The sequence below is a fragment of the Podarcis filfolensis genome (assembly GCF_964270895.1).
Source record: "Podarcis filfolensis genome assembly, chromosome: 6".
NCBI lineage: Eukaryota > Metazoa > Chordata > Lepidosauria > Squamata > Lacertidae > Podarcis > Podarcis filfolensis.
The window spans coordinates 30,614,331-30,626,991 of NC_139609.1; the positions used below are offsets into that span (position 1 = coordinate 30,614,331).

Here is a 12,661-nt window from a genome sequence, read left to right on the forward strand (position 1 = left end):
TGTGAATGCCCACATGTTTCCTTTGAATAACTCTTTGCGTGTGATTCCCCCCTCCCCCGCTTACTTATTTTTGTTGCAATTAGTAACATTTTGTAAGTATACCAGACAGTTTCTCCCTGACGAGCCTTTCTTCTTGTCAGCCGTGAGTCTGGTCTCATTTACATGAAGAGCGATTCAAAGTGTTTGGTATACAAAGAGGAAGGGGAAGGATGGGGAATCAGAGGCCCTGCAATTATTGTTGGACTCTTAACTCCCATCAGCCCCAGCCAGCATGGCCAGTAGTCAGGGGTGGCTGGTTTCTTTAATTGTGATAATTTATTTAGACCAGGGTTTCCCAAACGTGGGTCTTTAGCAGTTTTTGGACTACAACTCCCATCATCCCTAGTTAGCAGGACCAGTGGTCAGGATGATGGGAATTGTAGTCCAAAAACAGCTGGAGACCCAAGTTTGGGAAACCCTGATCTAGACCATTTCAGTAGCAACTTACCGTATTTATCCATCTATAAGATGCCCCCTATGTATAAGAAGCCCCATACTTTTGGGGACTCCAATTTAAGAAAATGGGGAGAGATGGCCCCCATGCATAAGACGCCCCCGAATTTTGGACATTATTTTTTAGGGGGGGAACTAGTCTTATACATGGAAAAATATGGTACATTTCTCTCTCTCTCTCTCTCTCTCTCTCTCTCACACACACACACACACACACACACACACCTACCTATATCTCCAAGCGGTTTACAACATAAATTGAAACATGAAATGAAACATTAAAATATATCAATGTGAAACATTACAAAATACAACAAAGACCCACATTTAAAGCAGCATTATTAACAAGAAAACAAACATATACTGTATATTTTTTTTAAAATGTGAATAAGACTCAAACTTAGAAATGCAATAAAAAAGACCCCCACATCATTAGTGGTTAAACAAAATAATTAAGGTAGAAGGTGCACCCCCACTATCCCCCCCCCACTCAGTAACACCTGCCAAACACATCCTTAGCACTCTCCCTCATAGAAAATTCACTCTCAACTATTCGTATCCATCATAATTCAGGGGTGGTGTGTTCTGTTTCACTGCTTGAGGTGAAATGGGAAGGGACACCTTGCCCTGCCTCTGCTACCTACCATATCTCTTGCTGCCGGCACTGCTGCTCTGTGGTGCCTTGTTGCATAGTTCTCCTATTCGGATTTTAAATATACTTCAACTGAGAAAATGCACGCTCAGCTGAGCAATTTGTGAACATTAATGTTAAAAATCTGGCAATGGAAAATTTCTGTGGTGTCCCCCTTTCCTTGACGCCCTAAGCACATGCTCATTTTGCTTAATGTTTAATCCAGCCCTGTTTACGCCACAATAAATTGGTTAGTCTTTAAGGTGCCACAAGTCTCCTGTTTTGTTGCACCAGACGAACATGGCTCTGGAAAACGTTACTGGTAAAAACATAAGACTGATTCCCTGAAATTTGGATAGGCTTTTTTTTAAAAAAAAATATGAATGTGCAAATTTACTTTCTCACATTACTTTAATCTCCATGACATTTAAATAATTCCTCGCTTTTAGTGGCTTTCGTCTCCAGAGAGCTTTAGACAAATTAACTAATTCACAATGGATTCTAGGCTTATTCAGAATGGCGTCACCTTGGCCAAAGTCACTGTAGTAGTGTTACTGGAAGCCATTAACACCAGCTGACAGAGACCATAATTTATTTTTTGCTTCTGCCTCCACAGAGAGTGGTGTTTGCTTTGCAGAAAATAATACAGATAATCTTCCACATTTCTGGCAAACCTATCAGTTTTTGGTGCTGCTGCCAGTTTTGACTTTCAGCTTCTAATCTAGAGGGATCGTTTGAATAATTTAGTCAGGAAATCCAGTGCTCTTGTTGGTCTTCCATTAAGCTGTGCTTGATAGAATCTGGTTTGCAGAATAACACTCAGGGGCTTGGTCAGAACCTTTCTGTCTTCTGCTCTGCACTGTCTGTGGGACACAAGATCTGGCGCCAGGGGTTCCAATAGAGCAAAGGGAGCAAAGCAATGTTTTCTTGCTCAAGTCCTGTGAACCAGGCCTGTCCCCTGGTATTGTACTACAGACTCTCCAAGTGTCCCTATTTTCTAGGGAAAGCCCAAATTTACAGAAGCCATCCCAGTTTCTAATTTTACCTCGGAATGACCCGCTTTCCCTTAGGACGTCCCTGTTTTCATCTGAGAAATGGAGGGTATGGAATTATCTGACCCCTGAGCCATCTGAAGGCAGCCCTGAATAGGCAAGCTTTTTTAATGTTTAATGTTTTATTATGTTTTTATATATGCTGGAAGCAACCCAGAGCGACTGAGGCAACCCAGTCAGATGGGTGGGGTATAAATAGTAAAATTATGATTATTGATGAATAGGACATCCCTATTTGTTCTAGAGAAGTCTCATGCACAAAAGAAAGTCTCGTTGACTTTACTGAAACTTACCTTGCTTAATACAGTTGTGATTAGGAATGAAGGTCCTGTTCTTGTTTCTATAACAATCTGAGTGCCCAGAGTGCTGCAGGAATTATAAATAATTACAATCTTACCTGGATTAAAGTCAGATGAAGAGGGGAAACAGAAGTTCTGTAGATCCTTAACATTTAAGCCTGTGGTTAAACAGACTGTACTGGATACAATTTTAAAGGCAATGAAGACACCTAGAGTCCACTGAGTATGGCTGATTGTCTCTCCTGCGTAAAACTGCACATTGTACAAAACTGAAAATGTGTTCACTCGTACAGCTGAATTAATTGTCCTGTCATGCAACAGTAAGCTGGGGCAGATGAGCCTTCTGTTTATTTGCTTGAGTGTTTCGGTTCTTTGTTTTTGCTTTGATGCTGCGCTCCCAGCAGTGGCACAGAGGAACAAACCTCATCCACATGCTTTAGCGCTGAGAGCTGATCTCTCTCCCCTTGCACCAGGGTAGCAGCAGGAGCCACGGGAAATTATGTACAAGCTCTGGGGGGGGGGGAGCCCTTGTGCAGCACATGCATTCCCCGAAGGCTTTTAGAGGCTGTGAAAGGAGTGGAGGAGGAGTGTGCATGGTGCCAGCTTAACACTGCAAGAGCAGTAGTTTGCACTGGAGCAGAATGGAATGGAAACCGAGGTATCAGGGCCCCGAGGTATGTGATGTCCTGCTTCAGACTACAGAAATTGGGTTGTTCTATTTTTGAAATCTCTCCTCAAATGTTAAAACCTGAAAAACAGAAAAGCAGCACAACGATCAGTTGGCTGAGCTGAAAGCTGTGCACCTGGATAGGCTAGGTTATTGGTTTGTTTGTTGTTGTTTGGCAGGGAACACTCAAAAATGTGTCTTATCGTGGGGTACAGCCCACACAAATCTAACTCCCTTTTTCTGCTGCAAGTGAGATTTCAGGCAGAGATCAGAGGAAAGAAGGATTCCAGTAGAGCTTCTTGAACAGTAAAGTTTCCTGCAGGTCCCCCCTGCATTGCTATCCACTTGCCTCTTCTCATCTCACCTTTTAGTTTGAAACTGGCTCAAAACACACAACGCCCCACCTTCATTATTTGATTTGTTTGTGTGAAGATAGCCAGTGTAAGGATTTATCAGGGGCAGGTACTGAAATATAGTACAGGTCTTGAGTAAAGCAGCCTAGTAGGAAAATATTGTAGGAAGTAACTAACTGGGGTGGGGGGTGGGGACTTTATCCTGGGAAAATAATTGCATTACTCATAAACACGTTTAGAATTGACTTTCATTTAACTTAACCAACAGCCATCGTCCAAAACATATTAACAGTGAAATAAGTACTATTAATTTCACTGAAATAGCGATGCAGTCTTTAGCAGCTTAATCAGTCCAATTATTAGAAACTAAGCTTAATTCTAGTTAATCAGGAAAAGAATAATTACCCTTTTGTGCTTTAGAAGGTTGCTGCAAATTGAGCGAAGAAATATGGAGCCAAAACAGAAAATAACCACTGTGTTTCCTAATTATATAGTGGTACCTCGGGTTACATAAGCTTCAGGTTACAGACTCTTCAGGTTACAGACTCCGTTAACCCAGAAATAGTACTTCGGGTTAAGAACTTTGCTTCAGGATGAGAACAGAAATCGTGCGGCGGCACGGGAGCAGCGGGAGGCCCCATTAGCTAAAGTGGTGCTTCAGGTTAAGAACAGGTTAAGAACGGACCTCCAGAACGAATTAAGTTCTTAACCAGAGGTACCACGGTACTGTAACAGTGATCTGGAAAAAGGTTTCAGCAGCAGCATTAACATATTAATATGTGATATATTTCATATCACAGCTGAAGTGTATAGGGCTTTTGCTGCTTGAGGTGAAAGACAAAATGGTGCTCCCTCCCCATGCTATATACAGAAGCTGACTGGACTGGCAGCTGAATCTTGCTGTAATGGGATATTTATTTTTTATTATTCTTTATTAAATTTGTATACCACCCTATACGCATAGATCTCAAGGGGTTCACAACATAAAATCACAATATGAAAAACACTAAATACATAATAAAAAAATTAAAAAGGCAACCCAGTAATCCCCACACCACTGTACCTGAGGTAGAGGGCCAGATTAGGGGGCCCAGGAGAAACCATGTGGCCCAAGGGGAATGGTTGAGAGTTCAGGAGGAAGAGCCACCTGAAGCAGTTATCTCACTCTGCCGAATGGTATTGCTGGCCCTGCTGAAGAACACCAAATATTTGGGAGAATAAAAACCATACTGTTATTCATTCTAGTTATCTGAGAAACCATCAGTTAAACAAACTATTTTCACTCAAGATTCTCCCAAATTGGCCCACTGAAACGAAATGTAATCAAAAAGTTGTGTATTACTGAAGGGAGGTAGTTTGGGTTTTTTTATCAGCTTAGTTGTGAATTGACTGATTTGTCCAATGATCCTTTCCCTTGCTCACCCACACACTTGCCTGTGAAAACAGCAAGCACAAATTGAGGATATACTGGGATGGTTTACATTTTTCAAGTAACATTTTATTTATTTCAGATTTGTGTCAAAATGTAATGGCTTCTCAAGAACTCATAACTCTCTCGCAGAAAACACATCTGCTAAGGGCTCAGTCTAGGTTTAGTACAGTCAAACCTCTTGTTACGTTTGCTTCATGATACAGTGGCACCTCGGGTTAAGTACTTAATTTGTTCCGGAGGTCCGTTCTTAACCTGAAAATGTTCTTAACCTGAAGCACCACTTTAGCTAATGCGGCCTCCCGCTGCTGCCGCGCAGCCAGAGCACGATTTCTGTTCTCATCCTGAAGCAAAGTTCTTAACCCGAGGTACTATTTCTGGGTTAGCGGAGTCTGTAACCTGAAGCATACCTAACTCGAGGTACCACTGTACGTTTTTTCAGGTTGCGTCCTGCGGCGACCCGAAAGTACCGGAAAGCGTTACTTCCAGGTTTCGCCACTCGTGCATGCGCAGATGAACAAAATGATGTCACACACATGTGCAGAAGCAGCGAATTGCGACCCGTGTGTGCACAGATGCGGGTTGCGTTCCTTTCTGGTTGCGAACGGGGCTCCGGAATGGATCCCGTTCGCAACCAGAGGTACCACTTTATTCATTGTCACAGTCCCAATAGTAAGGTCCAGCCCATTGCTCACTCCAGGTCTGGTGTCTGCTTCCAGCGTGGTGTAGTGGTTAAGAGCAGTAGACTCGTAATCTGGTGAACCGGGTTCGCGTCTCCGCTCCCCCACATGCAGCTGCTGGGTGACCTTGGGCTAGTCACACTTCTCTGAAGTCTCAGCCCCACTCACCTCACAGTGTGTTTGTTGTGGGGGAGGAAGGGAAAGGAGAATGTTAGCCACTTTGAGACTCCTTCGGGTAGTGATAAAGTGGGATATCAAATCCAAACTCTTCTTCTTCTTTTTCCACCAAAATCTGGTGGCACAGAAGGTGTTAATTCCTTATCAGTCCCATTTTAAAGCTTACAAAGGATGGGGATGAATCAAGGGTAATGGAAGGGTGGTTACAAATGTGGGGGAAAATTATTTACACCCTTGTTTAAGGTAAGCTGACCTTGGCAAGGAGCAAGGGTTTTTGGTGATGGCAATGGGGCTATGGAATGACTTCTTGGACGCTTATTAAAGTGCATCCCTGATAAATGAATTTGTGAGCTGAATTTGTCAGCCGTTTGGACTTTTTTCTTGTTTGAAAATTTGTTTTTATTACTGATGGTTGCTATGATTTTAACTGCGGTTGTAAGCCACCTTGTGCTGCTATAGGATATACATATTTTTAAGTAAATAAAGAGCAACTTGGTTCTGACTCCATGTCTTACCAAGTGACCAGAACAGGCTCATACTAACCATTAGAAATCCATATTTGTCATGGCAAGCAAGCACAAACAAAGCAGTGTTTCAGAGTTGGCTGACATCTTGCCGTCCACTAGATTTTTCCTTTCTACTTCGCCTGCAGAAAAGGTTGACTCTTTGCTGTGCAACACGTTTTGTTGGGATTCGCTGTGCAACACGTTTAGTTGGGATTTAGTCATTAGCAATTTTCAGGAAATAAATCAACATTTTCCAAGGTGGACCGTTCAAGAGGAATAAATATTACTTTCCCCTCATGTGTCAGGTGAGGTCTGTTTAAAAAGAGTCAGTCATAGCAGAAAGCTTATTGACAGTGTCAGGTTAGTTTCCTGCTGCGGTAAAAATGTCGAATTCAGCCTTGGAAATATTTGGGAAAGGGATTGAAAACAAAACTTCCAAGAGTTATTGCGCCTTTGAAGAGATTTGTGGAAATACATACAAAGCCTTAGATGACAACATCATGCCAAGCCACATTTGGAATATAAGTATATCTTATCGTGCTAGACTCTGTGCATTCACAGTGCCTCTGAACATTGCCTGTTCTCTCTAGTTACATAGGATACACAGGATTTGCTGTCAAAACTGGTTTCTAAACAATCACCATTGGCAGCCGGTCCCCCTCCCCTTCTTCTCTGCCTAGCTGTCAGTTTTGCTGACACTGCTATTCATCTGAATGTAGAAAACGGCGGCAGACAAAATGCCAGGTTAATTTAACCGCATTGGGTGACATAGACATACCCCATGCATCTTCCAAGGATCTTTTCATGTGACAACTTTTTATCACCTGAATTGTTAGAACAGGAAGGTGAACAGGGTGCGCCTCAGAGGAAGGCTGGTGCTAGGGTGGTAGCTTTGATCCTGCAAGTTCATTTGAACTGGAAACAATTGGAATGCAGATCCACTATATCATTTGAAGGTGATAGTAAAGCTGATTCTGTAATGTGACACTTGCAAATTATTTCTGCCTGGAAGTGCGCCTAGAAATGGCTGTGCCACAGAATGACAGACAGTTTCTAGTTGCGGTGATAGTTTCAGTTCTTCCTGAAGGATCTTCCAGCTTCAATCTGTAATATCTGGGAGCTGGTTCAGACAGCAATGTTAACTGTCCACATTTGTTTGTAGGTAATGGCCATGCCCATGGTTGTGCTTGTGTTGCTTCCAGCTTCTGTTGTGATTGTCCAGGATTACTTGGTCCACACATTCTGTCTGCCCTCATGAGCATAAATGTGGGGATATTTAAGACTGCTCACACAGGCAATTATTATTTCATCTATGCTGCCTATCTGGGATTAAATGGTGGTGGGAATATGTTGTCCCACTAATTTTGGGAGAAAGAAGTGATTGTTTGAGGTTGCACCATAATTCATGCAAAGTTCATGTAGGGCAAACAGCAGGTTACCAGTGCTGTGGGTGTGTGGTTTTCAAACATAAAAATTATACAGTAGAAAGAGTTAAACTATCCCTCTACCTAGTCCTGATTTTAGTTGGGGGAGGGTCTTCTTTCCTGATACCAATGTTTTGAAAGAAACTTGGGAAATCTTAGTCATGGATCTCACATATATTTAAACCATAACTGGGATTCTAAGTAACAAGGCTGCCTTTGCAGCCCAAAGGAAACTGTGCATTATCTTTGGGGTCACTTGCAGTAGAAAACTCAGCTGCGAATTTTCTATAAGTTGTTCTTTCAAGCAATTACCCCCCCCCCCATTTCTGAAAAGCTCAGTTTGGGGAAAATAATTGAATACTGAAAGGGCATTGTGGGGGGAGGGTTGAGCACCTCCTCTCACCTACTGGTTCATCTCTGCAAGTGCCCCCCTCAGTCCCCACAATATGGTTATGAAGGAATCATAGGATTGGAAAATGCATGTTTCCAACATGATGTCTTGCTTGGCCTTTTGATATAAGAATTGGTGCTCCTCACCTTTGCTTTTAAGTCAGACTGTTTGTCTAATACACAGATAGCATGGCTATCTCCTTAGATATCCAAAGTTAGAAAGTAGCCTGTAAAGTATAACTTGAAATCTCACATCCAAGCTTTAAACTCTTGTACCCGGGCAGCTCCTTGACAAAATTCTAAACATTTGTTTTCAAATTTAAATCTGCAGGAGGGGGAGATTTCATAGATTGCTGAATGAATGAATGAATGAATGGTTGAATTAATGAATGAAATCTACTTGTTCACAGCCAATGGAAGTCACAATATGCACTTTGTTTTAACTTATTTGCTGTGCAGAGTGCTTGCAGTTCTTACTCTCACCAACTCTCTGAATTAGGTCACTCCTTATTACGGTGTCTAATTAATGCAGGCACTTTGGAACAAAATAATTATTATGTGTTTACACATGGGGACATGAAGTTCAGGCTTTGTCAAACCCATCCTCTGAGTCCAGAGTCCATGGCTTTGGGTAAATGGTCAATCCACGTCTCTCCAGCCCGTATTTAAGACTATGTGCACATTAGCAGCTTGAAATGAGATGAGCTCATCCCACCCCTGACCCCCCGTTGTGTTTCAAGTTGCATTCTTACATTGCTGTACTCATGTCCCTTACCTGACTCTCCTGCACATGTGCAATGCCTGACTGAAATGTACACACCTCAGCTTAACTGGGGCTTCCATTTTCTAATTGGATGGAAACAGGTTTCAAGGAAAGCATATCAGACAGCTGCAGGATACATATGGATTGTGGCTAATATAACAAAGCCTAACACTTTATCCAGGAGGCGATACTGCAGATCGTTGAGGTCAATGTGCAAGGAAGTTGTGAGATCCAATTGTCCCCCACAATTGAAATCATTTTCTTCTAGTCACAGTGCAAAAGGTCTCTTCTGCAATATTTTATATATTGAAACACACTTATCAACTTTCTTTCACCTCTTTTCTAGCTAGGCAATACCACCACCAACATCCCTTAAAAAGGCATGCACTGAAACACCTTTATGAGCTAGGGGACTCAACAGTCACAAGTCCAGTTATGCATAACTTGTAGCCAGCCATACTGTAGGACATATATTTTTCATCATCCCTCAGTTGAAAATAGGTGTATTTTGTTTTGCATTATGTGAAAGAAAAGTTCTCTTACACTGAGGGACTAGAGAGCCAGATGCTAGAATTATGGGGTATCTGTTAGCTGACATCCTCTGCCATAGAATTTTATAAAGAGGAAAGATCACCTAGAAAATCTTGAAAGTTACTTCATCCCACTTTGCAGAGCAAATTTATTTTAGCTCAACCTAATCACCAGACTCTCCTTACTAGAGGGAAAGTGAGGTGTGTGCAGGCATCACAAGAAACTGCCTTCTTCTCAACTCACCTGCAGCCCTCAGAGAGAAGAAGCAGAACACTACTAAGTCTGGTTCCAGCCTAAGCTGTCTTCTGCTGGAGAACCTATGTGAAAACTTGGTGGGGAAAACATACCTAACGTTTTCTGCATTCTGTACCCGGTTATCAGGTAGAAGCTTATTCCGCGCTCACACTCTCTTATTGCTGTTGCTGGTGTTAAGAACGGATCCCTTGGACAGAGGCGGTTGGCGGGTATGTCCAAGGCCAAGGTTTCCCCAAGGTTGTAAATCAGCGCACAGGTAATTTCTGCCGCCTCGAGCCAATCGGATGCCCCGACCAAAGCGCCCAGCCAATGGACGGTCCCCGGGATGCAGGACTGCGATGAGGCTAGCGTGGCCAATCCGAAGCGGTTTCGGCTACTGGCGCTCGCCCACCTCCTCCTATTCTGAGGCGGTGGGGAGGGCGCTTCAGCTGGTGGTGGGAGGGAAAGCGGAGGAGAGGTGGGGGAAGCTTGGCAGCGCCGGAGCCAGACGAGAAGGCGGGCTGTGGTGGTGCCTCCTGCTCTTGCCGCGGCTGCCCTCTTCTTCCTCCTCTTCCTCTCTCTCCCCAACATGGCAGGGCTGGGCAGCGGCGGCGGCGGAGCCTCCGCCTTCGGGCGCTGCACGCACGCCTTGGTGCGGGCTCTGCCCGAGTCCCTGTGCCAGCAGGCGCTGAGGCGCGAGAAGGGCAAGGAGGTGGACTTGGCGCGCGCCGAGCGCGAGCACCAGCTCTACGTCGGGGTGCTGAAGAGCAAGCTGGGGCTGCAGGTGCTCGAGCTGCCCGCCGACGAGAGCCTGCCCGACTGCGTCTTCGTCGAGGACGTGGCCGTCGTGTGCGAGGAGACGGCTCTCCTCACGCGCCCGGGCGCGCCCAGCAGGAGGAAAGAGGTACCGGGGCGGGGCCCGCTGTGAGGGGGCGACTGAGGAGGGAGGGGGCGCCTCTCTCTCTCTCTCTCTCCCCGTGTATGTGTGAGTGTGACTCCCCCACGCCACCGCCACCTCTAGGGCGGGGGCCGCTGCAACTTCCCACCGTGGCCGAAGGAGTGTGGAGAGCGGGAAAGCCGGTTGGGTGGGAGAAGAAGCGCCTTGGTGGGGGCGGCAGCATCTTGGGATGGGCCGGCAGAGCGTTGGCAGGCTACGCTTTCCTCTCAGCCGGACCTGAAGGGGAAGGTCGGGGTGGGAAGCGCTCCCTGAGAGGAGCGAGGGGCTCCTGGGCTCAGCAGGCTGCTGCTGCTGCTGCTGCTGCCGCCGCCGCCTCCGCGCGCGCTGGGTGTGGGGAGTGCGGTACTGTAAGGCGTGGCCGGCTGTGCTGGGAGGAGGGAGAGATGCTGGAGGAAGAAGATGCTCAGCACCAAGGCAGTCTCCTCTCTCGTTCCTCGTGAACTCTGAAGCCTTCCCATCTTCCCATCCTCGCCCGTCTTTCACCAAGCCAGCACAATATTGCAGATTGGGAGAAAAAGTAGATCTGAATGAGGTTTTTTTTTGGGGGGGAGGCATGAATCAGTTTTCAGTCGTGGGGCACACATGCGTTCTGGCAGGGTGCTTGCTTTAGAAATAATTGGCTGGGCTGGACTGAAAAGATAATCTCGTTCCTTTCTTTGTGTCTTCTACCCTGCCCGCAATTTTAGAAGGGACAGCTTTTTTTTCTTTTATACATGGGCAGGTTCTTTTCGGAAGTAGTAATGGCTCCAAATGAAACCACAGCAGGTTTCTTTTTAATGAAGCCAGATCAAGAGTGATGCTCATCACGTTTGCCAGGAATAATTAGAAACAGCAACCACAGGAAACTTCACAGATGCAAGGAATAAAAGGTACACTTCCATGCACTGTGGAAAAGTTGGCCATGAATATTGCTTGAAGAGATATCTTTGTATTCCGAGTAGGTTATTTAAAGCACAGGTGCATGTGCCTTTGGAAGAACAGCAGAATGTAGACGACATCTTTCACATTGATGTATAGGCATCTTTGTGGGGAGCAAAATATCCCCATTCACTTCATTAGGTGAACAGTTGCTTAGTCTTCCACACCAGTATATATTTCCTTTTGGTGTTTCTTCCTAAAAATCTGTAGCTTGGTGCAGTTTTCCCAACAGGTTTAACTGGTAATTTAAATGGCATCTTACAGCACAAGTCAGCGCATGATTACTTTGGAGAGAGTCCCATTGTGTTCAGTGGGTCTTGCTCTCAGGTGAGTGCAGGGCTGCCATGTTCTGCTCTCTTTCAGGTGAGAGACCACAAGCTCTTGGACATTTCTTTCTGTTGCGAAAAGACTCTAATAGAAATTGAATTTATCCTGGACAAAGTGGTGAATTCCACATGTAAACATTCCACATTCCATGCATAAGTTCCATCCGTTTTTATTTAGGGCACAATCCAAACTCGCACATGCACATCGTGCTGCCAGGGCTTTGCAAAGCGGCAGAGCTATTGCTGCATCTGCAGCTCTACAGCTCACATAACCAGCAGCAGAAGGTCAGGGGCAAGATGACCAAGCCTGATGTGGACCTGATGGCATTGCCCAATGGTGGTGAGACTGGCTTGGGAATCCAGTGGATCCTGGGCCAGCTCAGTCCCATCTCTCCCCACCTTTGAAATGTCCCGTTTTGGGGTCTTTTGTCCACTGACAACTCTTCCACTCACCTTCACAGTCGTGACGTGGCAGAAGGCCAGTTCATTAAAGAAAGCTGAGCAAGGGTATATCTCCACCTAATCCAACCTTCTCTCTACCAGCTCAGCAATAGTTTCAGTTGCTCTCTACTTTACATACAGTTTGCTATTTCAACATATCCCAACAAAAAAGTATTGGTGTAAAATGCCCCGGTATATAGTCCACATTCAAATCTAAACCATCCTGCAGCTACCACTAATAATAATAATCCCACATTTTAAATAACATAATTAAGCAACAACAAATAAAACTATATGCATGAATAAATAATCACAAAAGTAAATTATTTATGAAACTTAATTGCAGCATGTATTGTCTAGAAAATTTGAATGGTAATACAAAATAATACA

At 44.6% G+C, this 12,661-nt stretch overlaps 1 protein-coding gene across 5 annotated transcripts in view; it reads left to right on the forward strand.

Moving 5' to 3' along the window:
* The window catches only part of DDAH1 (dimethylarginine dimethylaminohydrolase 1), a 127,874-nt gene that overhangs the window by 62,010 nt on the left and 53,203 nt on the right, over positions 1–12,661 (forward strand). The window contains exon 1 of one of the 5 annotated variants that reach the window (XM_083620740.1): positions 10,015–10,532. The exons of the other annotated variants lie outside the window; for them this stretch is intronic. Coding sequence (XP_083476866.1) covers positions 10,218–10,532 — 315 coding nt within the window. The 5' untranslated portion in view covers positions 10,015–10,217. Of the gene's footprint in view, positions 1–10,014; positions 10,533–12,661 lie in introns of those variants that run through there. 5 annotated transcript variants of the gene reach the window in all.